Source organism: Ovis canadensis, chromosome 1 (assembly GCF_042477335.2).
Source record: "Ovis canadensis isolate MfBH-ARS-UI-01 breed Bighorn chromosome 1, ARS-UI_OviCan_v2, whole genome shotgun sequence".
Lineage (NCBI taxonomy): Eukaryota > Metazoa > Chordata > Mammalia > Artiodactyla > Bovidae > Ovis > Ovis canadensis.
In genome coordinates, this window is record NC_091245.1 from 240,752,343 (window position 1) to 240,776,082 (window position 23,740).

Genomic DNA, 23,740 nt, shown 5'->3' on the forward strand with positions numbered 1-23,740 from the left:
CTAGTTTTTCTCCACCTGTATTAAATATACTGTTTGAACTTCAGGGGCACACCCGGAGAGCCTTTTGGTAAACATTCCAACATGGAAGTTTCACTTCCTAACTCATCTGATACAGCTCTACTTAGCAATCTTACTCCATATCTTCGGGTTGCTTCTTCAAGCCTAAGGACTTAAGTTCCTTTAGTTATTTCTATTAACATTAAAGTTCTGTTTTTAGTGAATATATCCTGCAGCATAAGTAGAATATAAAATAACTGGAAGTTCCATGTACACTCCGATTTTATGCATTTAGTTTGTGGCTTTTTATTTTAAATAAACAACATTTGTCTTCTTTTAATGCAGAGAGCTAATTATTGATTCTCAGTAACTCCTGATTAGCTAGTTGGCTATAGATATAGAGCATCTTAATTTCTACAGGCACCTTTCTGAATTCAAGTAAAAGTTTTGGTAGACAAGGATTTCCTACTTAAATGTCATTGACATAATATGAGTATCGAGTACAAATATTGCTCACTGTTCTTGCATTCTTTAAGTTATTTTACCTTGAAGATTTAAGAACCATCCTTAAGTCATTAGTAACAGGTTTTCATTGAAGGAATATCTGGAACTGTGAAAATACAAATCTAATCAAATTAAATTTTGAACACATATAGAGCCAAATATTTCAACAAAACTGCAGTTTAATTTCAGAAAATGTGTTAAAATATATATTTATACATCAATTTCTGACATACACTTAATGTGTTAGTATACACAAAATGATGCTTTCTCTTGAAACTGTATTTATGAAATGTACATTTTAATTTAAATACTCAGTATACACTGCACTTAATCTGCATGTTGCATTTATTAAATACATTAAAATCTGCAATGTAACAAAACGTTTTCTGCATACGAAATTCAAAACACCATTTTAAATGAACAAAAGATGGCTCACTTCATTTTTATTTTTACAACTAGTGTATAATACACTAGCTCAGCTCCACCACACTACCTGTTCGTTCTTTTTTATTTGACATTGTTCACAGACTAGTACATATTACAATAAGAGTGCTGGATAAAAACATGAGGTACGAAAGTGGTTCAAAGATTATAGGTCATGCAGATCATGCTAGACAGCAAAGAAAATTGTGACCGAGAAAACACTAAATAAAAATACATAAAGAATGTGCATTATAAAAAAAAAGAAAACAAACAAAACTCCATTACACAGCTTTGCTTCTTTGGTTACAAAGTAGGTTGAACAATTTCACAGCTTTTTATTCCCACCCGAAAAAAGTCATACGAAATGTCAAAAAGCAGAGGAATCGTGGCAATTTCTATTAGAAAGTAGAAACAAATGAACAGCTTTCTTCATCAAAATAGCCCAATTATTCATTATATCACAATAACTGGTGACTACCTGTACAGCTGCACTATGTTCTTCATACTTACACTATACAAAATTTACATTCAAGCTGGGTCTTTACTACTGAAAATAAATACCGAAGGTAAATTGCCATTAGTGTTAGAAATATGCCAGGATTCTTTTGTTCAATTATTGCCTAAACGTTTTATCTATTAAATGCAATCCTGTCTTTCAATTCCTTTACTGATACTTATAATTATTCAAAAAATTAAAAAAGTTCTGTGACATTGTTCATGTACATTATGAAAATAGCAGCCCTGTAATAAATAAAACACAAATAAATGAAAACTTATGTAGGCAAATGTTACTGATATTGAAAGAAAAGTGGCTCTTTAGATGAACTGTTATTTATAATATGATAGAAAGGCTCAGGGTAAATCCATGGGTAATAGGAAACATGGGAGAGCCACCAAAGCTCTTAAAAGACCCTACTCGTGTGCACCAGGTAAAATGCAAACTCTGCTCACTTTAATACACCTCATCTATTACTCTCCTTGTGTACTGATGACAGAAACTGGACACCAACAGCGCTGCATGACATCTCAGAGAGGAAAAGCTCTTGTAGAATGATTGTCTAATACTGAAAGGGCCAAACACACAACTGAAGCATGGCTACTTGCTTTCGTATAAAGTGGAAAGAACACCAGTGGCACACAAGGATAGATTGCTTTCAGTTTTTTTCTCAATGAGGCAAGAAAGCTTTATGCTGAGGAGACATTCGGCTGCTGTGGAGGTTGCGTTGGCTGCGGAGGCTGTGCTATCACTGCTTGCTGTTGAGAAGTGCTACCAGGATTGGCTTGTTGGGCTGGGAGTTGGGATAATTGATCATTGTTTGAAAGAGATTTTAACAGTGCATTTTCTCGTTCAAGTAAAGAGTTTCTTTCAACTAATTCTTTTATTTGTTCCTTTAGAACTTCCACTTCTTCTCTTACTGCATACATCAAATGGCTTTTCACCAGATCCTGTGAAAAACAAAATTAGGAATGTCAAAAAGGGTGAAAGGGGAAGGAGCTGCTATCTGGTTCTCCTTATAAACACAAGACGATTGTGTTGTGCCTTATAAACACAAGATTATTTTATGCTAATTTTCCTGCTCTTGCTTTTTATGTTTCTACTGTTTCCTGACCAACCCTGAGGAAGATGGGGTGGAAAAAAATCTAGTTCCCAACTGGGGCAGCAAGTTCAAAATTTTCTTTTCAAAGTCTGGAGTGATTAAAAAAAAAATACCAGCTCCTTAAATTTTCAATTAATAAAGCTTAGAATTAAAAAAAAGTTTAAAATCATATACTTAGATGTCAGATGAAGAGAACAAAGGAAACTAAACTGCTATTAAACTAGTTATAGTAATGCTTTAAAAAATAAAGTGACCTGCAATTTCCAACTTCAAAATCTTAGGATTAAAAAAAAAGCAGACTAATGGCCTTTATTGACAACCTATTTATAGTTTTAATAACTTGAATCCAAATACTTTTTATAATGTTGAGTATAAATCTTTAAGAAAAACTGAAAGTAACAGCAGAAATCAGAACCAGAGTCAACAGAAACAAGTCTCTTTATTAAAGCTGAGTAATACACTCTCTGTCCACTGGACCACCAGAAAAGTCCAGGTCTCTAAGTTATTCTTGATGCTGAGATATTTAGGGGATCAAATGCATGTTGATTATATACATCCCCCCAAATGGTCCTTATCAATAGCGTAACATGAAATGTAAGATGTTCAAGTAGGAAAAGTATTTACTCCAGTGGTATTTCTAGACTAAAAATTCTCAATGTTTTAGCATTTTCAACTAAATCTTATTATTGAAAAATATACTTTGGTCATCTTGGTTTAAAGAAATTAGATACTTGTTTTTTAGGACTGATAAAACCCAAGAATGTATGAAATGAGAAGACTATAAATTTTTACTTACCATTGCTTGTTCTATTTTGTTGTCAATGGCTACACCACCTCCCCCAGATGCACTGGAAAAAATTAGAATATTTCATTAAATTATTCTAAGAAAACGTAAGCTCCCTTCCAACTCTTAAAGTAAATAAAAACATTTGTGTTTTACTTAAAACCAAAATAGTAATTTAAAATAGACTATTAGTCTATTTTCAGAATTTCATACTCAAAGCTCTCACTTTGCAAATGAGGATCTCAGCAAATAGGTGATTTCTAAAAATCCTTTGTAGTTTCAACATTTCCAACTTGCCTATGAAATATATATGCTACTTTAAAAATTAACTCCCAGTTCTATCCAGGAGTTCTCAATTTAGATATATTTCAAATGAGCAGTATCTGCTCCACATCTCTTCATTTACTAACTGTATGTTCTAATTAACTTTCATGCAAAAATTTTAGTGGTTACTTATTGCAGTAAATTCAGATGATTACTCCTATAGATTTTTATATTTTTAATATCTCGTTTTTAAATTTTAAAAACTGGCTTGTAGAAATGATTCAGAGGGCTTTTGGACAAACAATACTTGGGAGGGTTGGTTAACAAGGAACTCAAATGTCTGGCAGACCTGCATGCTTTGACTGTAGCTTGCTACCTGGCAAAAATCACCAACTAAGGTATGTGGTTTAGACCAAATTTTCCTAGAAACAATTGGAAACAGTTTAGCTGGTAAGTATATCTCAAGTTCAAGTATCATTTTAGATGTATATGATAATGACACAGAAGGCTGAATAATTATCCTCTTTGGCAGTTTATATTTTCCTATGTATATAGCAAGGACCTATATCCTTTTCTTGGTGTTTTTGTAAATTTTAAAGAACAGTTATTAGATATTTCTAAATCTGATATATTAATCTACTGTTTCAATACAGGAAAAGGTCTTTATTTTTATATAAAACTTTACTACACATTCTTCATTTAATATTTAGTGATAAATTTAGGTGCTAATATATCTGAAGACTATTTTACTTTAGATGATGGGGACCCTCACCATCAGATTGAGCTCAGAAATATCCTATCTGACGTAGTGGTACGTTTTATATTGTAATCTAAGTAGACATGGTTACAGTCCTGGTTTTGTTACTCACTACCCTACATCAGTAAATCATCTATTTAGCTTCCTTGGGCCTCAGTTTCCTCATCTGTAAAATGAAGGGGTTGGTATCTCTGCCTCAGTGGCCTTTGAACTTTTTAATCCTCTAAACTCTGAGTCAATGTATGGAAAACACTAATCTTGTTTATCTGAGCATTTACAATATTAATAATAGGATACTACTTCACTTCCTGCTATTGCTAAGATGAAAAGGAGCTTCTGTATACCTAATAACTGGAAAGGATATATAGATCATTAATACTTATATATGTTAGACTTTAAAATGCTTGTAGAGACTAAATATGGCTTCATGCAACTATAAACTACAGAACTATATAAACTTTAATGTAAAGTTCAGTTCAGACACCATATGGATAAAGTCACCAATACTGGCCATAATTTGGCAAAAAAGATGGTAATAGTTGGACACGACTCAGTGACTTCACTTTCACTTTTCACTTTCATGCATTAGAGAAGGAAATGGCAACCCACTCCAGTGCTCTTGCCTGGAGAATCCCAGGGACGGGGGAGCCTGGTGGGCTGCCGTCTATGGGGTCGCACAGAGTCCAACACGACTGAAGCGACTTAGCAGCAGCAGCAGCAGCAGGCATTTAGATTAGAATTTGCCTGAGAATCCCAGATTATACTTTTTTATTCTGTATCAAGGGATAACTGAAATCATTTCATGACTTAAATACAATCAATTCTTTTAATATGTCAGTTTAAAATAGACTATTGTAAATGCTAACTTTAATACCAGTTTTACATACTAATGAGCAAACAAACAAAAAATCTAAATAAATCTCAAACTCTTAAAAGATTTCTTTTCTGACAATTAAAATAAAACCTAATCAGTTTTCAAACCATTTCCTCAGCTAAGGAACAATAATTAGCATCCTACTCTTTGTTGATAAAATAACCTCAAGTTATTTTAACCCCAGTCCTGACATATATATCTTGGCATAGTTCCAATTCACCTGGCTTTCTTCTACTTGTTTCTTAAGATGTTCACTGCCATCTCTTCTGGAATGCCTTCTAGTTTCCTAAGGTGAACCAATATTCCATCCCTTTTGTGGTTTCAATAAAATAATCACAAACTTTTTACAGTGCATAACCATGAAATTCTGGCCCCTCTATATACTCACTGTGAATTCTAGGAAATTATTTAACCTTCCTAGATCTCAGCTTTTTTTTTTTTTTTTAATCTAAAATAAGGATGGTATCTTCAGGATTCTTGCCTGGGAAATCCCATGGACAGAGGAGCCTGGCGGGCTACTGTGCACAGGGTTGCAGAGTCGGAGGTGACTGAGCAAGGAGCAAGGATTATAAACCCCAATTCACAAAACTCCTGTGAGGATTAAGTGACTTTAAATAATACTACCACTGTTAACTCTATCAGACTGAGCTCTTTGAGTGAGGTTCATTATCATCTTCACCTCTGTGAAGAGAACAGTGCTTGGCACATAGGAGCTCAGGTGTGTACAGAAAGAGTCAATATGACAACAGTTACTGAATATATTAGAAACAATCACTGGTTCATATTAGGAAGCCATTCTATTTTTTTGAGTTTAAATAAATCAGTAGTTCTCCGTGTGGTCCCTGAACCAGGAGCACCATCAGCATAATATGGGAACTTGTTAGAAATGCAAATATTCCAGTCCACTCGACCTGCTTTTGAGGTGGGATTAAAAAAATCTATTTTAATAACTCCTCCAGCTGATATGCAAGAAACTAAAGTTTGAGAACTACTGCTTTAAAAATAAAGATACAAAATGGGCTTCCCAAGAGGCTCAGTGGTAAAGAATCTGCCTGCAACACAGGAGACTTGGGTTCAATCCCCTGGACATGAAAATGGCAACTCACTCCAGTATTCTTACCCGGGAAATCTTGTGGACAGAGGAGCCTGGTGGCTCAAAAGAGTTGGACATAGCGACTAAGCAAGCAAGCACCAACATGGTAGTTTTAAATAAAAACAAATAGGAGGGTATTCTATTTGATGATCCCAGAACATGGGATCAATGAGGGTAATAAGGTGTTTTCTATTGTGTTCAAAGTCAACATAGTGGTTTGGGGTTTACAATCTTTTAAAATGAGAATGATTAGCTGCAACAGAATGAATACTTTTCTTTTATTTGCTTCCTTGACCTAACATTACAGTATTAGGCCTTGTTTTCTTTCTTATTGCATTCACTACACTAACTGGGCGATTAATAACCAGTTTCCGAACTTGAGTTCCTTAAGAGAAGGCTTCCTAACACTTTGTAACTATTCTGATAAACTTATACAGTGCTACAAAAGGGGGTAATTTTCATAAAGAAACTTTCTGTTTACTATGGGTCACTCTTTTAGAATAAAGTCATAGGTGGATTAGCATTTATTAGATGAATAAACAATTGTGGGTACTGAGGGAATGGACAGAAATATAGAACTGTGAGAAGAAACACAAGAATGAACTATTACTTTTTTATATAATGAATGTTCGTTTCTTGGAATTGTGGCTCCCAAAGGAACCCAAAGGAGCTTGATAGTGCTCTAAATAAATTACAATCACATTCGTAAGAAAAGTAAAACTTAAGAGAAACTGAAAACTTAAGTATCAGTGTTGGATGGACTTTCACGCTGTTCATCTTTTAATTTACCACAATTGGTTCCCCACCACAGTTTTTCTCCCCAGGCCTGCTTACTCTTATCACATTAGATTACTTGCAACCTCACTGAGAAGACAAGGGGCCAGATAGGAGACTTCGCTCCGTCTTCACAAGTGTCTTACATTTGCATCCTTCTTAATAGGCTAACTCTTTCATCCATGCTCTCAGCTCAGTGACTGCAAATCATCCCGTCTTTCCTCTCTAAAAATTAAAACCAGTGAAGGCAAAGTTAGGCTTAACTTGATCTCATATTGAAGAAAAATTCCTTATGAGAAATCAAAATTTTTCTTACACTGGTCTGCCAGGGAAGTCCCAAAAATGCTTATTAACAAAGCAACAAGGTAGAGGAAAGGAACACAAATGACTTCTCACTTCATGGCAGCACACACACTTTAGTGAGTTCTTACTCCAAGCCTGAGTAATACTCTCACTTTACAGTTGAGGAAACTGAAGCCTAGTAACTTACTCAGACACAACCGGAGAAAGTGAAAGTGAAGTCGCTCAGTCGTGTCTGACTCTTTGCAACCCGTGGACTGTAACCCACCAAGCTCCTCCGTCCATGGGATTCTCCAGGCAAGAATACTGGAGTGGGTTGCCATTTCCTTCTTCAGGGGATCTTCCCGACCCAGGGATCAAACCCAGGTCTCCCACATTGCAGGCAGACGCTTTAACCTCTGCACCACCAGGGAAGCCCACCTAACCTAATTAATGTCAAAACACACTATCAAGCTTTTCCTATCACAACATTAAGACTGTGAAAGGAAGAAAGCAACTATCTATAATGACCTAAAAGAAATACAGAGTTGTGTGCATTGTGAAAAGTGCTTAAACTTAGTTGTGAAACCACAAGCATGGATCCTACTATGTTCATAACATGCCATTTATCTTAGCTAGCATATTCCTAGAAGAGGTTCAGGTCTGAAAACAAGGTAGGTAGCTTCTAGGAAAAGGCACTTGCTCAGTGATCTTTAGACAACCAGCATAGTTTGATTCTCTGCTAAGGACTAAAATGTTCTTTTGTTACAAAGTTGAAGGTACCTTAAGACTATACAGATCCATATGCAGAATATTATTTTAAAAATTACCTTGCTTTACTCAAAGACCCTCCTAATCTTCTCTGCTGAAGCACAATACAATTAAAACAGGAATTCCACAAATCACAAAATAAAATGTTGTGTGATAAGAACTCATTTGACTGAATTGGCAATCTCATACACTAAGGTTCAAGCACCTTTACCCAAACCAGGTAAAATCAATTCTTTTTAAACTTAAAAGTAGAAACTATAGTCTTTCTTGGAGGCCAGTCCTCAAGAATCACATACTGTTTCCAACACATCATTGACAATCTTCAACCCCTTGCCCACCGCCCATAATAAGCTCTATATCATTAGTACTATAAATGGTTTAATTCTAATCTGGATTACAATTTGCCTCCTCTCAAAGAAATGTGTGTTTTTATTTTTAGAAAGTAATTGTTAAGTAGCTGATTGCAAAAGAAGAAATCCAATGAATCTACAGCTCAGCAAGCTTATCAAGGTTTAAAAAAAAAAAAAAAAACAACAAAAAACTATTACCCTTTCTGTAAAGTGAAGTCGCTCAGTCGTGTCCGACTCTTTGTGACCCCATGGACTGTAGCTTATCAGGTTCCTCCCTTCATGGGATTTTCCAGGCAAGAGTGCTGGAGTGGATTGCCATTTCCTTCTCCAGGGGACCTTCCCAACTCAGGAATCGAACGCGGGTCTCCCGCACTGCAGGCAGACGCTTTACCGTGCGAGCCATCAAAAGGAATTTTAAAAACTATTTATATTTTCTCACAATTAAGAGCAAGTGACAATCCTCCTTCCAAAAAAGAGCCTATGTAGATAAAAATTCATACAGACAGTCTCTGGCTAAATGCAAACCTCTGTCGTTAAGAATAAAACTGTAAGACAAAATTAACAGAAAATTAAGCTAAGAACTCAAATTGTATGTACCCTAATTATTAACCGTAAGTTCTAACAATGTAAAAACAATCTGTTTAATTTCGTGGTTTAAAAAACATAGGCAAAAGTCCCCATGGAGATTTTATTCTCAGTAACACAAAATAAGTGATTTCTGTGGACCATAAAAGCTGTTATCATGCTAAGCAAGCAGGTAAAATGGCTATTCACAAAACTAAACGTTATCAAGTACTCAATCTTACTGCGAAAAAAGCTTTTTACCAAGGAAATATTAAAAACCCAGCTAAATATACAAAGACTGATATTTGTTTTTAACATCTATAAAAACCTTGCTCACCAATACCGTTAGCATATTTTACATTCATCTAATTAATTTCAGGTCAAAATCCTGAAATTTTGTTTCAGAAAAGAATATTTAAAAAGAGGAAAAAAGGATACACACTGTGGATTATACCAATGTCAGTTTCTGGACTTCAGGTGTTATATTATAGTCATGCAAAATTTTACCATTGGGGGAAGAACTGGGTGAAAGGATACATAAGACCTCCCTGTACTTCTTTTTTTGGGGGGCAACTTATCTATAAGTATTCCAAATAAAACTTTTAAACGAGATACAAGTACAGAGTAAAGAATAAATTCAGTGAAAGGAAAGTGAAAGTGAAGTCACTCAGTCATGTCCAACTCTTTGCAACACCATGGCCTATAGCCCACCAGGCTCCTCCATCCATGGGATTCTACAGGCAACAGTACTGGAATGGGTTGCCATTTCCTTTCCAGGGGATCTTCCCAACCCAAGGATTGAACCTGGGTCTCCCACATTGTAGGAAGATGCTTTACCATTTGAGCCACCAGGGAAGTCAAATAAATTCAGCGGGTACACACAAAAAGGTATACCATCAATATAAAGTCCCTCTCCTACCTCAGATTCCCTTCGTCCAAGTCAACCACATATCTGTATCAGTGACCTTAAAAATGTCCATTTAGGAAGGAATTCTTTCCTGTTTTGGAGTGGGAGAGGCCTTTCTAACTATATGCCTCAAAATATATGAAGTACTTCTATAAATCTGTAAGACAAGAAACCCCAGTAGAAAAATGGGTAGAATACACATGAACATTCACAAGACATTAAAAAATACTCTATCTCATAATAAAAATACAGACTAAAACTATAATATGTGATACTATTTCCCTAAACACGCTGGCAAACATATTAAAATTTAATGCAAAATTAGTGAGGCTGTGGGAAAATGGGCCTTCTCTTACTGTGCTGATGAAAAATGGTATAATGGTATAATCCTTATAGAGAGCAATTTGGTTACATCTAATAAATTTTGCATGTACATACACACCCTCACTCTTCAAGTCAGCAATACTACAAGTAGGTATTTATCCAACAGGTATTTTTACATACATAGGAAAAATGTACTGACAAAATTACTCATTACAACGTTGTTCCTAACAGCAAGGTTTCTGACTAGCAATAGGGAAGGGGTTTAAATAAATCATGGTATAGCCATTCATTTAATACTAGCCATTTAGTAAGGGGAAAAACCCACAAAGATGCTGTTCTGTGTACTGAGATGGAAACCGTATGATGTGTATATATTATCATTTATGTGAAGAGAGAGATTATGTATTTGCTTGTATATGCAGACAGACTGGAAACACACACAAAGAAAGTTATGTTTGCGAAGGCAAGGCACAAGGGGAACAGGGATTGAAGACTACTTTCATGCACTTTGAAGAATACTGAAAAACATTTTCCAAAATGAAAATGATTCATAAAGGAGTTATTACAGTGTGAACCTAAGACATGACCAAATGGCAGACAGGAAACAAGAAAGGAAGAAAGGAGGGAAGAGGACCAACAACTCCACTTGCTTTTGGAACTTTTTCTTTCTGAAAGATTAGGTACTATGTTTAACACAGGAAACTATTGATATACATGATACTTGTATTTGTAAAATTTATTTCCTTGGCTTAGGGTGAATTAAAATCACTTAAAAACATAACTCACAGTATAGTTATTTCTGTTTAAAGTGATGCTGGTAACTAAATAGTAAAAGTCTCTCAGATAAGTATCTAAGATACAACAGGCTACATAAGCTTACACAGTGTTGCATTAAAAAATGAATTCCAAATAAAGTATTAGTAAGATCTTTTTAACTTTTTTCCAGATTTCTTTACACTTCAACGTTATGATATTTTGGAGGAATTATTATTTGATAGTAAAATTCTGATATAATTATATACATATTTTTCTTGAGCTACTCTAAGGAAACAACTTAAAAACTAGCCAAACTAAAAATATTTTTCTGTTAAAACAGTCAAGATGGAAGATATAAGAATTTAGTCAGGAGACTTATATAAAAGGAAAACAGCATAGCAATTTTACCATTACAGTGCAAACATTCTAATAAACTAAGAAAGTTTACCATTCTATTTGAACCCGGGTCTCCTGCATTGCAGGCAGACGCTTTACGTGGGAGCCATCACGGAAACCCTAACATTCTATTACTTCAGGTTAAATACTTAAATGTAACAAGTACATGAAAAATCATATCTACATAAGATAAATTACATAAGATAAATGAGCTTATGCACTGTTATTTCTTATTAGACTAGCATTAGGCAAGGTTTGACACAATGAAAAAGTTATTTCCTTCCTGAGTCAGACTGAAAAAAGAAAGGGTGTGAGAAAGGGGTAGGAGGGTAGCATTTTCCCCAATGTTGGAGTGCTTACATTTAAAGGAGACTCTCTTGAAAGAGATTTCAGTTTACTGTTTACAAAGCAGCAACTGGTAATTTGGTGATAGCGAAATTACAGGGGAGGGAAGGACACATAACGGAGGTGTTTAAGCCTAAATTTAAAATTTGACACTATAGTCCTGGCTAATACTTCCTGGAGACTGGGAAACCAGTATACGACTGACAATTATCTAGACTGAGATGTACACTGGTATCTGAGAGTAAAAAAAGGAGGAGAGAGATTAGGAAGGTATTTTTCCCAACTCATGTTCAGAATAACTAACAAAAACCTATTTAACATAGTTATACTGAAAAATAACATAGTGGATGTAGTTCCACATATTCATTTTAGATATTCTAAAGCCATTCCCTTTAGTCTGCTGGGACAGAAGCTGATAGTTAATCAACATCTAAAAATATTAAAATTTGGTGATTAAAGTACCATATAGGTTAACCTAGTAAAAGTTCTATGATTTCTGATACTTTAAGACCTACCTTTCCTACAAAAAACAAAACTTCAGTAGAAGAGAAAAATTCAATAAAAATTCTTAATATTAATGAAGACATTACAAACACATAAAAGCTCAAATTTTTCCAGCTGTGTTAGGAAAAGGATAAAGATTAAGAAAAATACTTTCAGGGAAAGGACTACGATTAACAGCCATTTTGCAGATAAGATCAAGTCTCCTTTAAATGGTTAACAATATGGCATTCCTTCCCTTTGACTATGAGGAAATAACAGTTACCAACTAAGGAAATTTTCATGGTGTAAGTATATGAAAATGAACAAAACTGGAGAAAGAACATAATAAAAAAGAATATCAAGGGCAATAAAAACAAAAATGCAAAGCTCTTAAGATTTGCATTTCATTTCAGAGGCCAAGAAGCATTGAATAAATTTTTACCTAGCAGTGGGCCTATTATAAAACAACTTTTTATGTAGCTAAATTCATCTACAATTTTTAAAGTAACTTTGAATTCTTCAGCAATCACATACAAATGGGCCAAAGTGTGTGTGGCAGGGAAAGTGGGGGAAGAATCAAGAACTAGCTTACTATATGTATCTCTAATGCTAACCTTTACATTATCCCACCTCACCTCTCCCCAACTCCAAATGCCTGCAACTTTTGAAGTGAAAAGTCTAAACTCCTTAAGATGCTCCGTGGTTTACTTTTATTCTCTTTGTTGATACTGCTTCTCACTCTCTAAATACTCTACCATTCTTTTTAGAGCTTTCAGCTCAAATATTTCTCTTCTGGAAAGCCTTCTGTAACTCTTCCAGAAGTAATACAGTAAGTCATACTTCACACTACACTTGCAGCACTCCGCATATAGGGTGTGTTCTAACAGTTTCATCAATCTCCTACCACACAAAAGTGCTAACAATCTACCATGAGGCTGGCAGACATTTAATAAACAATGCTACAGAACTTAAGACTCAAAAACTGTATACTTGGAATTTGAGTCCTGAATACATTACCTGCTATGCTGACTGTGGGGCCTTTTTTCCTGTAAAGTTGTAACACGAAATAGCTGTACTGGATCACCTCTAAATCATCTCCTACACTTAACAGCAAAACTTTTCCAACATTTCTTGGTATTTAATAAACTTGGGTAATGGTACTATTTTAACCAAACACAAAACAAATAATTGAGGAAACATTCCTTACTCTCATTTCTCATTTTCAATTTGAAACTAAACTTGCTATATGTTCTTGCTATTATTAATGAAATAATCCGTATACCTAGGTAATTCAAATACCTTTGGTGGTAAGAGGTGATAAACCCTGGACAAACTTCTGCCTCTTATTTCCTAATAGCCAAATCTCAGTAACATTTACCTTTCTAGATGACACTTTTGTAAAAAAATAAAATAAAAATCGAATCTGTCTCCTCTGCACACACACAATGCTCAACAAATACTGGGTGAAAGAACATGAAGTTAGAAGTTAGTGTTCATCACAGAGAAGACCACTACATGTGGAATTAGCAAATACACATTGCAACTTAGCCTCACCTCAGGTTTACTATGTCCAGAGGCAAGTTACTCTTATTGGGCTTTTTCCCTTCATTATTTAGTTTTAGAGACTTTTGAAACACCCTAACTACTTCAATGTGGTGGTGTGTGTCTTTGGGTGGGTAGGGGAGGGGAGGGAAGGGAAGAGGGGTGCAGATTCAGTAAGAAGAAAGGATAATAACATTTAAGACAAGTCTTAAAAAAGTTACCCAAGCAAGTAAAGGAGTAAAGGGAATAGCTAGACACTGCAAAATGCTCGGTCACAGGGATTAAGCAAGGGAAAATGAAAGTTTTATAACTCAAGCACAGAGAATCTTTGAGAAATCAGAGGGATGATAAAAATGAGAGTCACCTATAACATAGAAAACACCAAGAATGACTGCAGTTTTTAGTATGGAACAACTCAGGAGTGGGGAGATCATTAATGTGTCATAAGATTGTTAAGATTTTTTGAGGGGTGGGGAGTGAGTGGCAAAGAAACTTGCAGATGGAAATGAGACATTTTAAGCTACATTTGGGACTGCTGAATCTGAGATATAGATCACAATGGAGAAACACAAGTTGAGAAATAAGGTTACTAGAAATAGGTATGTAGAACTCTATAATCTTTGGCAAGGAGTCTAGATTTGAGAGTTGTCAGAATGTGATAGGTAGCTCGAACTGTGAGAGATGAGCCTAGTTAAAGAGTGAAGACAAATAGGGCCAGGACACTGGAGATCAGCAGGTAAAAAGCTACAGAAGAAGGGCTGGGCAGACACTACCCTTTCTTGAGAAAGCTAATTATTTCTTTCACTGAATATCCTTGTAATCGTCTCTTCTTTCTCAAGCATTCCACATATTAATTTTTTAAACTAAGCAGCTATTCTTGAACAAATCCTCTCAATCCCATTTCTGCAATGAGGCCTAACCAAATGAGTCAAAATGAGACTATCCCCTTGAATATCAAATGCCAAATATCAGTGAAGAGATCACAATTTTTGCTTGTCTTACAGCTAATCTCTTCATTTATGTCTGCAGAGATGTTATTTAAAAAAGCTTTTATAGAAAAAGCATAATTCTATGGACAATATATTTGACAAAGTAAAACTGTATCAGGTTAACCATTAGGGTTATCTGACCAAAACTCAGCTTTTGTTCCCAGGTTAATAATTAACCTTTCTTTACCATATTATATCCCTTCCTAATCTGTCCCCAAAGTCCAATAATAATAAATAAGAATGGAGGTTATCAAGGAACTGTTTCAAAATAGGGATAAACCCAGAAGAATAAAAGTATCATGAGGTTTTTAAAAATATAGTTGCTTCATTATGAATTAGACTAAAGGGACAGCTCCAAGCATGGTCATTACCCTTCAATAAAGTGAAGAGAATACTGTATCAGGGAAAAAAATATCTGGTCTATTTTACTTTTAATAAATCAATTAATTTTTGCATTTGGGATGTTTTAAAAATATAGGTTGGCCTGGGTTTGAGCAAAGAATTGAGTTGCTCATCTTCAACAAATCTAAGAAGAGTACTGTGAAGGCACGCCCTGAAGATTTATAACTGTTTAGGTTGTCACTTCACTACCGTTTGGCTTAACTGTCTTTTGCTCTCTGCTTCACTCTGGGGGTAAGACAGCTGACTTCTTAGCAGCTGCCTAAGCAAAAGGGTGAATTCTCCAAGAGTAATAAAGGGGTTTAAGAACATAGGCTTTACAACTAGACAAGCTTGTTTTAAAATCCCAACTCCCCTACTCACTAATGAGGTGCTCTTAGTAAGTTAACATACTGAAACCAGTTTTCTCATCTGTAAAATGGGTCATGGTTTGTACCTACCATAAAGGATTGCTGTAAGGATTATATGAGACTTTTTACAACAGTAGTACTTAAAAATTTTTTGTTCCTTCTATTGTTTGGATCAATTTGGATTTTGACAGTGTTTAAGGTTTACTATCCCACTGTATCTTGGATTAAAAATGAAGCAGTAAGGTATAAACAAAAATTATGATTAACATTAAGAAACAGCCTTTATGGTCTTTCCCAAAGAAAAATAATGCTAGTTATGCTTTAAATCTACTTGATTTCTTTGTACTTCTTTGATTACTTTGTACTCTTTGTTAAAGATTCAATGCAGTCACAAAATATATGCTAATAAAAATTGTGACTTGAGATTTAAACTTACATCAATGTTTATGAAGCACAGCATTCCTGTGAATTGAACATTCATAAAATTCTTTGACAGGATCTTAAAATTTCATTGTTTAGATATAAATAATCTTAACTTACTGTAAAAAAACTTTTCCAAAGCCACTAAAATATAACTTAATCAGTTTAATCCAACATAAAAATTTCCAAAAACCAGTTTAACCAAAAATATTTCACGCCCTTCTTCTAGTGTTACGTGACATTTCAACACTAAATATTACTAACAACTCAAAAGAGTGGGATAAAGTGTTGTTTTGCTTCTAAACTACATTTCCCTTAGTTGAGAATCACTGCTTTAGAATTACTTAACTCAAAAAAGAGATTCTTGGACAATAAAGAAAAGTATAAAGTAGCAGTATTATAAAATTTAAAGGGTTACAAGGTTTTCTCACTCATGGAGAAATAGGCTAAAAAATGCATATCTTCAGTGGCAAAAAGTTTTAACAGCTAATTACTTTTTCTCATTTCTTCTTTTTAATCTGGGCCCTTGGCAGTGAAACTGTCATGTCCTAACCACTGGACCAAGTCAGCTTAAATAAAAAGCCAATAAACTTTTTTCTGATATTCTTTTCATCTGGTTGTTATTCACTGAAAAGGAAGAAAGTATAACAGTTTCTATATAACATAGGCAACCGAAGTAGAGAAACTCTAAGTATGAGGAAAAGAAAAGTCAGTGCGCTATGGATTTTCAGGTTACTTCTGACAAAATTATGCCACTGAAACTTAGCAGTTCTATGGGGATGACAAAGTCATAGCAGACTTTGCGGAAAATAAAGCTGGACTTTAAAATTCAGTCATAGGGAAGAAGAAAATGAAACCAAAGGCTATCCTGAAAGTGGAAAGAGGAGTTCAAAGGCTTGCTGGTTTGGTCAGGTCAGAGAAAGCTGACAACTCAAACTGTAATATCTTTAAGTGTGTATCATGAACAAGTAGAAGTTCTAAGTGAAGTAGATCCAGGATTCTGAAGACATTCAGATATACTTCACTCTTTTTATACTGATGATCAATGCACATATAAAGCAGTCCAATGAAACCCTTGTATCACCTCTAGAATCAGCAATTAGGAAGAGAGGAAACATCTTGCTATCTCTAAGATGTTAAGCAATGTCTCCTTATCCACTGAAAAAGAACTTCAGAACTAAAAACCATGACTTATGGCCATGAACTGGAACCCATATTCTTGACTACAACTGCTATGAAAACTAACACAACTAACTACGGAATATTCTCAGTTCAATGTTTCCATACAATTTGTAGTATAGCTTACATTTTTACATGAACCTAACCTCTCTACTAAATCTTTAAATGATGGCAAGGTATTTTTTTGCTTCACATTTTAGAGTCTCTGCTATACAAGAAGGGTTTATAAAAGGTTGAAACATGAAATGGAAAAAGAAAGAAGACCAGGAAGCTAAGATAAACATCACCGGAGGTGTTCAAAGACTAGATGACAACTTGGAAGGTATGTGGTAGACATAATTTAAGTATAAGACAAGTGGTTTGACTAAGTGACCACTACATTCCCTCCTAACTCAAAGGATAATAAATAGGACCAGATGCTAGGATTCAGTGAAATAATGCATTTGTGTCTGGCACATGCTAAATACTTAACACGTTAATTACACAATTTGTATTAGTAAGGTACAATGTTTTTGCTTTAAGGAGTAATATTATCATAGATTTACTAAGCCATATTTAGACACAAATATGTGTCTCTGTTACAAACTCTTAAAAACAGGCTAAAGGTTATAAAGTTTGGAGTTCATCTGAAGATAAAATTAAACCAATGAAAAGGACTTGCACCAAGTAGTTGCTCAACAAAAAAAAATCCTGTTTTTCAGACCCCCCCAAAATGAATGTTACATAAATATTTAAGAAGTAAATATAAAATAAGTTTCTTAATGGTTATTCACAACTAAGGGCAAATGTGATGTAGCTTAGCAGGGATTTCTACATTTGACTCATCTTCCTATCCCAAAATTTGCAGTCTGAAGTAGCTTTTTAAACTGCTGATGGCGTTTCCTATTTATAGATCCTAAATACTAAAGGGTGAACTCCTTAATGGTTACACTTAGTATACTACTATTCCAGTAAGTACTAAAACTTCCTAATACATATATACTTGTTTATAATTACAAGCATTAAATTTAAATGGAGGTTATTTTACAATGCAATAAACAATTTTAGATAGTAAGCAACCTATCAAATTTATTTTTTGGCAAGTGCTTTAAAAAATGGTTTTATAATGAGGATGACCCCCTGCTACTAAAATTCATAGGAATTTATGTATTCATATCTTCATACAATACGATATTCTCCCTTATCTTATCCTTCAAGTTTTCCAGGGTTACTCTCTAGATCTGCATACAACTGAGAGCCCAGGTTCCACTTAGAAAGCTAGATCCGAACCCTAGTTTCACCACTTAATGGCTATGTGACCTGAGAAAGTTCCTTAATCTAAGTTTTCACTTTCCTCCTCTATAAACTGAGGCTATTGATAGTATCTATACATCTGCTGTGAAAATTAAATGAAATAACAGGTCAAAAATACTTGGCATGTTATCATGTTGCGTATTTTTACTTAGCAGTCCTTGACATATAGTAATCCCTAAGTAGCAAAAAAAAAAGACAACTACTCTGTGGAGAAATTCAATCAGCACTTGATCACAGAGACTGAAAGGATTTATTCTAAACTAAAAGCAATTAGGCTATGATTCGTTCCATCAGTCTAATGATCACTCATAATAAACTAGCCTTGGATAAATATCAGTAAGAGTTACAAATTAGTGTACTCATTAAAAATTTCTTTCATAAGTCACGGATTTGCGTGTTTAACAAGGCCTGTTCCTTAGACACAAACATTCACTAGCAATGTTACCCAACTGTTTTTGAAAACCTGGCAAATGCTCTGAACCTTTCACTGAAAACATATATAACGTTCTATCCAAAATTCCACAGGCTTCATGACCCTCTGAAGCCTACCCACTGACTACTAAATATAGATATCTTACTAAAGAAATTAGAACTTATTAAAAAATAAAAATGAAAAACATATATAGAATAAGGGACAACTGCTATTAGTTTGTTGTATTTCCTTCCAGATTACCACTGATTGCTATTACTGGTTTAAGAAACTTTTAACTTTATATACAAAATATGATCAAAATGAAGTCATGGAATACTATTATCGGAAGCAATTAAGAATATAATTAAAAAGAATTAGTATGAATGTGTACAAAAGAATAACATACTTCTGATTAAGGTTAGAAATAGATACCATAGTCTATTTAGATGATGCTTTTTCAAATACCTGACAGACCTGCAGAATGTGTGTACCACATTTTAATGAAAAATATTAGTTCTAATATTTTCTGTATAACCGTGAAAATATATCTTAACACAGATTCTTTTTCTTCATATGCAAATATGATGATCTGATTGAGCATTAAGATATCCTAAATCTAAACTGTATTATCCTAATCTAAACCATATTATTTTAAGAGTTCCCCTACAAAATACAGCTATGTAAAACAAAGCAAAATTAGAAGACATATTATAACACAAGTTTACAAATTTCTGCTTTCTAAGCAGAACACAATTCTGAAAGGAAATGTTTTTTCAGGGTATACAAATAATGTATAATGACTTCTGATATATTATTTTCATCTGATATTATCATCTTAGGTATTCTCAATTAAGAACTGAGAGAGTTTCTTCAGCTTTTATTTTTAGAGATAGCATGAAAAATGCCTTTTTTATGAAAAATAAAATCCTGTAAGTAATTAATTTAAATTATATTTTATGAAAAAAATGGATGTAAAATGTATTTCTCAAATATTTCTTGGGATATTAACTAGAAGGTATATGGGGTCCCTAATTATATTGTAAGCATCTACAGCAGATGCGATAGCAATATTTAAATAATCATACTATGATATAGGATGTCACTTTATTTTTTAAACTGTTTATTAAACACCATTGCGAAGATACAGCCTGAAAGGATTACATACTCCAAGTATTTAAAATTCCAAGTTTTAACGTATATATTTAATACTATACTCTTATGTTATACAATGTGCTCAGTTTGTTCATAAATATTCATCTCAATACAATAACATCAGGTATAATACATAAAATCTAATCCATTAAGTCTTACCAATTTATGACCTGATGAGACACTCTTGTGGACAACATTCAGTCCTTAGAAGCTAGAATAACCCTTCAACCATGTGAGGGCATCACAACTTTTAAACTTTCGGCTTTCGATCATTATTATGTCACATTCCTCCTCCGATGCTGAATTCTAAAAAAAATTCTAGCAAAGAGTTTAAGTAAATACGTGTTTTAATCAAATAGCCTTTAAAAATCTTTTATAGCAAAGGTTTATGTTCTACCATGATTACACAACTGATATTTTGTACTTTTTTTTTTAATGTAAAATAATTTCATATTTGATCTGGATACTTCAAACTTTAAATAACATGGACTTTCAGGCCATCAGGAATACTTGTCAGTTAAGAGTCAAGTAGAAATGTAACCCATCAAAGGTTTAAGATCATGATCCAGAAATTATGATTTAACACCATAACCTGGTATAGATAGCTTTGTAGTCCTGCAGAATGGCACTTGAGTTATACTGTTTGGTCCACAACCATACCAGTTTCTAGACTTACACAGCACAGGTGGCTGGATCAGTAATAATCTGTATCAATCATTAAATGCTCAAGACAGCATTTAACTTAATACCTAAATCCAAGTCTATCTTTATCATCCCCAGTTTTAAAATTAGACAACATGATGGAAAGAATAAAATTTTAGTACGTGTTTTATGTAATAGATATAACAAATGTATCCTACTCAAAAGTAATCCTACTGCTCATCTGTGTATGCTGCTGCTGCTGCTAAGTTGCTATAGGCATGGAAGAAAATACGGGGATAGGAAGATTAAATAATTGCAAAAATTACTTCATTGAGAATATAATCTTAAATTTATTAAATTTTTTATAAAAAAGCTTTCAATTGGGTACCTGTTTTAATCATTGGAAGGTAATATTATCATTTTCTGCTTGAATTTTCTGTTTGATAAGAATGCTGATATGTATTTTTAGTCGGCAATAAACCATAGAAAGGCAACCCACACATTTATGGGGACATTTCTGCCTACATTAAAACCCTAAATAAAATGGCATAATGGGGTAAAGGGGAGGGGGAAAGAGGAAAGCCCTTATTGAGGAAGATCAGATGTGCAAATTTATAAAAAACTCAAAGACAGCATTGTAAAGGAAACTCTGCAGCCATCTCCAGAGATTCTGACTCAAATATAGGGGGCTGGAGTTATGCTGTTATAAACACACACGGTCATTTAAAAGTCTTCTATGTAATCTGAAGGTCTACTTGAATTTTTTCAATTTACAAATATAATCTTTCCAAATGTAACCTGACAACACATTTGACTTCAACAAAATCAAAGATTTTATTTTCAAAGGACAGCCTTACAATGTAATCACCTGGTGAAGGCAAAAATCCTTATTTATTAGGATAAACAATAGTTGAAGGTTGCGGTCATTTCATCAACATCACTATCAAAATGCTTTTAGAATGTTTTTACGCAACTCTCATCTCCTATCAACCAAAATACTACCATAATTTAAAAAGCAAAAGAAGTTACTTTAATGATTTACTTATTTGAGGGACAAGTCCCATGAGAAGATACAATACACAGCCATAAGTAAATGCTTCTTGAACTATATAATTAGTAATGCTGGTAAGCTGCTTGTCTGTAAGACTTTGATGAACTGGTCATTTAAATGGCAGACTACTCGGTCTTTTAGTAAAGGACCTACCAACAAAAAGCACTGTCATGATAAATGCCTGGAAAAAAATCTCTGAAAGATAGAATTAAACCAGCCATATAAAGCAGATTTAATTATTTGTACTGTGACACTTATAAAAATGGTACTTTAAGGTTGCATGCACCATATAAATGTATGGGAAATTTAGGATGTAAGAGTTATACACATTAAAAATATACAAAACTTCTGTGTCAATTTTTCCCCAAGCATGCATTCTCAAAATTAGTTCCTACCAAGAACAAGGCTCACAACTGAAGAGTTTCAATCACTAAATTCTAACATGTAGGAAATTCTTATTAAAAATTTGAAATAAAATTGAGTAGATAAAATGCTTATACATTAAAAGAGTTAAGATTAATTTAGATATCCTTTAAAATTTAACTTAGAATTCTCCTAAAAATGAATGTTTAGAAGTTATTCATAATCTTGAATCTCTGGCAAGATTGCTATAAAAAACAAATCTTGAATATTTCCTATAGTTATCATTTCATTCTTTAATTTTTGAGGAAAAAATTTCTATTGAACTGAGAATGAGCTATTAAATGTTCTTTTAGCCCAGCAAGAACCAGGCTAAAGTTTACCATCATTTAGCTAACTTTATGGAAAACTTATATTAACAAAATAAAAGAGTGAGCATAGGGGCAAAGAGGTAGACCATTTACAATTTCCAAGTCATTATCTGAAAACCTGTAAGTGAAATCAGACAAACCTATATATGAGTTCCTAAAGGAACTTGCTATTTGAATGCATGTCCTTAGCTTCTTTTGGTACACAATTTCACTTTCAAAGTATAAACAACAATTTTTTAAAAAGTTCACTACACTGTTCTGTGATTTCCTACACATTATAAAAATCAATGCTTGCTTCTCTATAAAAGGTCAGAAATGCTTATTTTTTAATGCAGAAAGGGGGTATATGGACCAACCCCTCATGCCCCTGATAATTACATAAGGACTTCCCATATGTGTAAGAGAAACCAGACTAGAAATATCAAAGATAAACTTATGGGAAAAAAATCAGTACAAATGTACCTAGTAGAATAAGAATACTGGAAAGACAGTGTTTCAAGAAATTAACATAAAAAAATAATATAGCTTTGGAAAAAGAGCTTTAACAAGATAGTTACAGATAGATCGATCATGTTTACTCACAATGATTTATACTTCTCTTTCAAAAAAAACTTTCTACGGGATACCCAAAAAAAAAAACCCACCAAAAAATGGAAATTGGGGGTGGGAGAAGATAAAAATGGAAAAATGTATTACTCAAATATACACAATAACATTCTGCAGGCTTTGTTAACAGAAAGCTGCATATTTGACTTTGAGCTTTGTTAAGAACAGTTAAAGTGAAAGTGAAGTCACTCAGTCGTGTCCAACTCTTTGCAACCCCGTGGACTGTAACCTACCAGGCTCCTCCATCCATGGGATTCTCCAGGCAAGAATACTGGAGTGGGTTGCCATTTCCTTCTCCAGGGGATCTTCCCGACCCAGGGATTGAACCCAGATCTCCCGCCTTGCAGGCAAAATGCTTTAACCTCTGAGCCATCAGGGAAGCCCAAGAACAGTTAACATAAAGCAAACAGAACTGTTCTTAAAATTTTAAATATCATCATGTTATGTTTAAGAGTTAACAGCTAATGTTGTAAAACAAACTATGTTATGACCATTCCAGATATGTATTCAGCAACATTTTCTGGACTAAGTTAGTAATATCTAAGAAACAGTTGCTGTAAATACTGAAGTTTTCTGAAGATTAATGGTTAATAGACACTGTGAACAGGAGTGGGATTAGTCAGACACAACTTTTTCCCTTCTTGTTCTCCTTCTAATAGTGCACAGGGCTAGAAGGAGAATACTTCTTTACCTTGATATTACCACCAAGTAGACATGTAGAAAGATGTTTT

At 34.0% G+C, this 23,740-nt stretch overlaps 1 protein-coding gene across 4 annotated transcripts in view; it reads right to left on the reverse strand.

The window, feature by feature from the left end:
- Positions 1–662: 662 nt before the first annotated feature.
- The window catches only part of TSC22D2 (TSC22 domain family member 2), a 45,793-nt gene continuing 22,715 nt past the window's right edge, over positions 663–23,740 (reverse strand). For 2 of the 4 annotated variants that reach the window (XR_011251113.1, XR_011251112.1), the window contains 3 exons: positions 20,139–20,297; positions 3,319–3,370; positions 663–2,370 (listed from right to left, as the gene is read on the reverse strand). Coding sequence is in view for 2 of the 4 variants with exons in the window: in XM_069562768.1 (XP_069418869.1) it covers positions 2,110–2,370; positions 3,319–3,370 (313 nt within the window). In the remaining 2 variants the exon portion in view is untranslated. The remainder of the gene's footprint in view (positions 2,371–3,318; positions 3,371–20,138; positions 20,298–23,740) is intronic. The other 2 variants (XM_069562768.1, XM_069562762.1) reach the window with 1 other exon arrangement.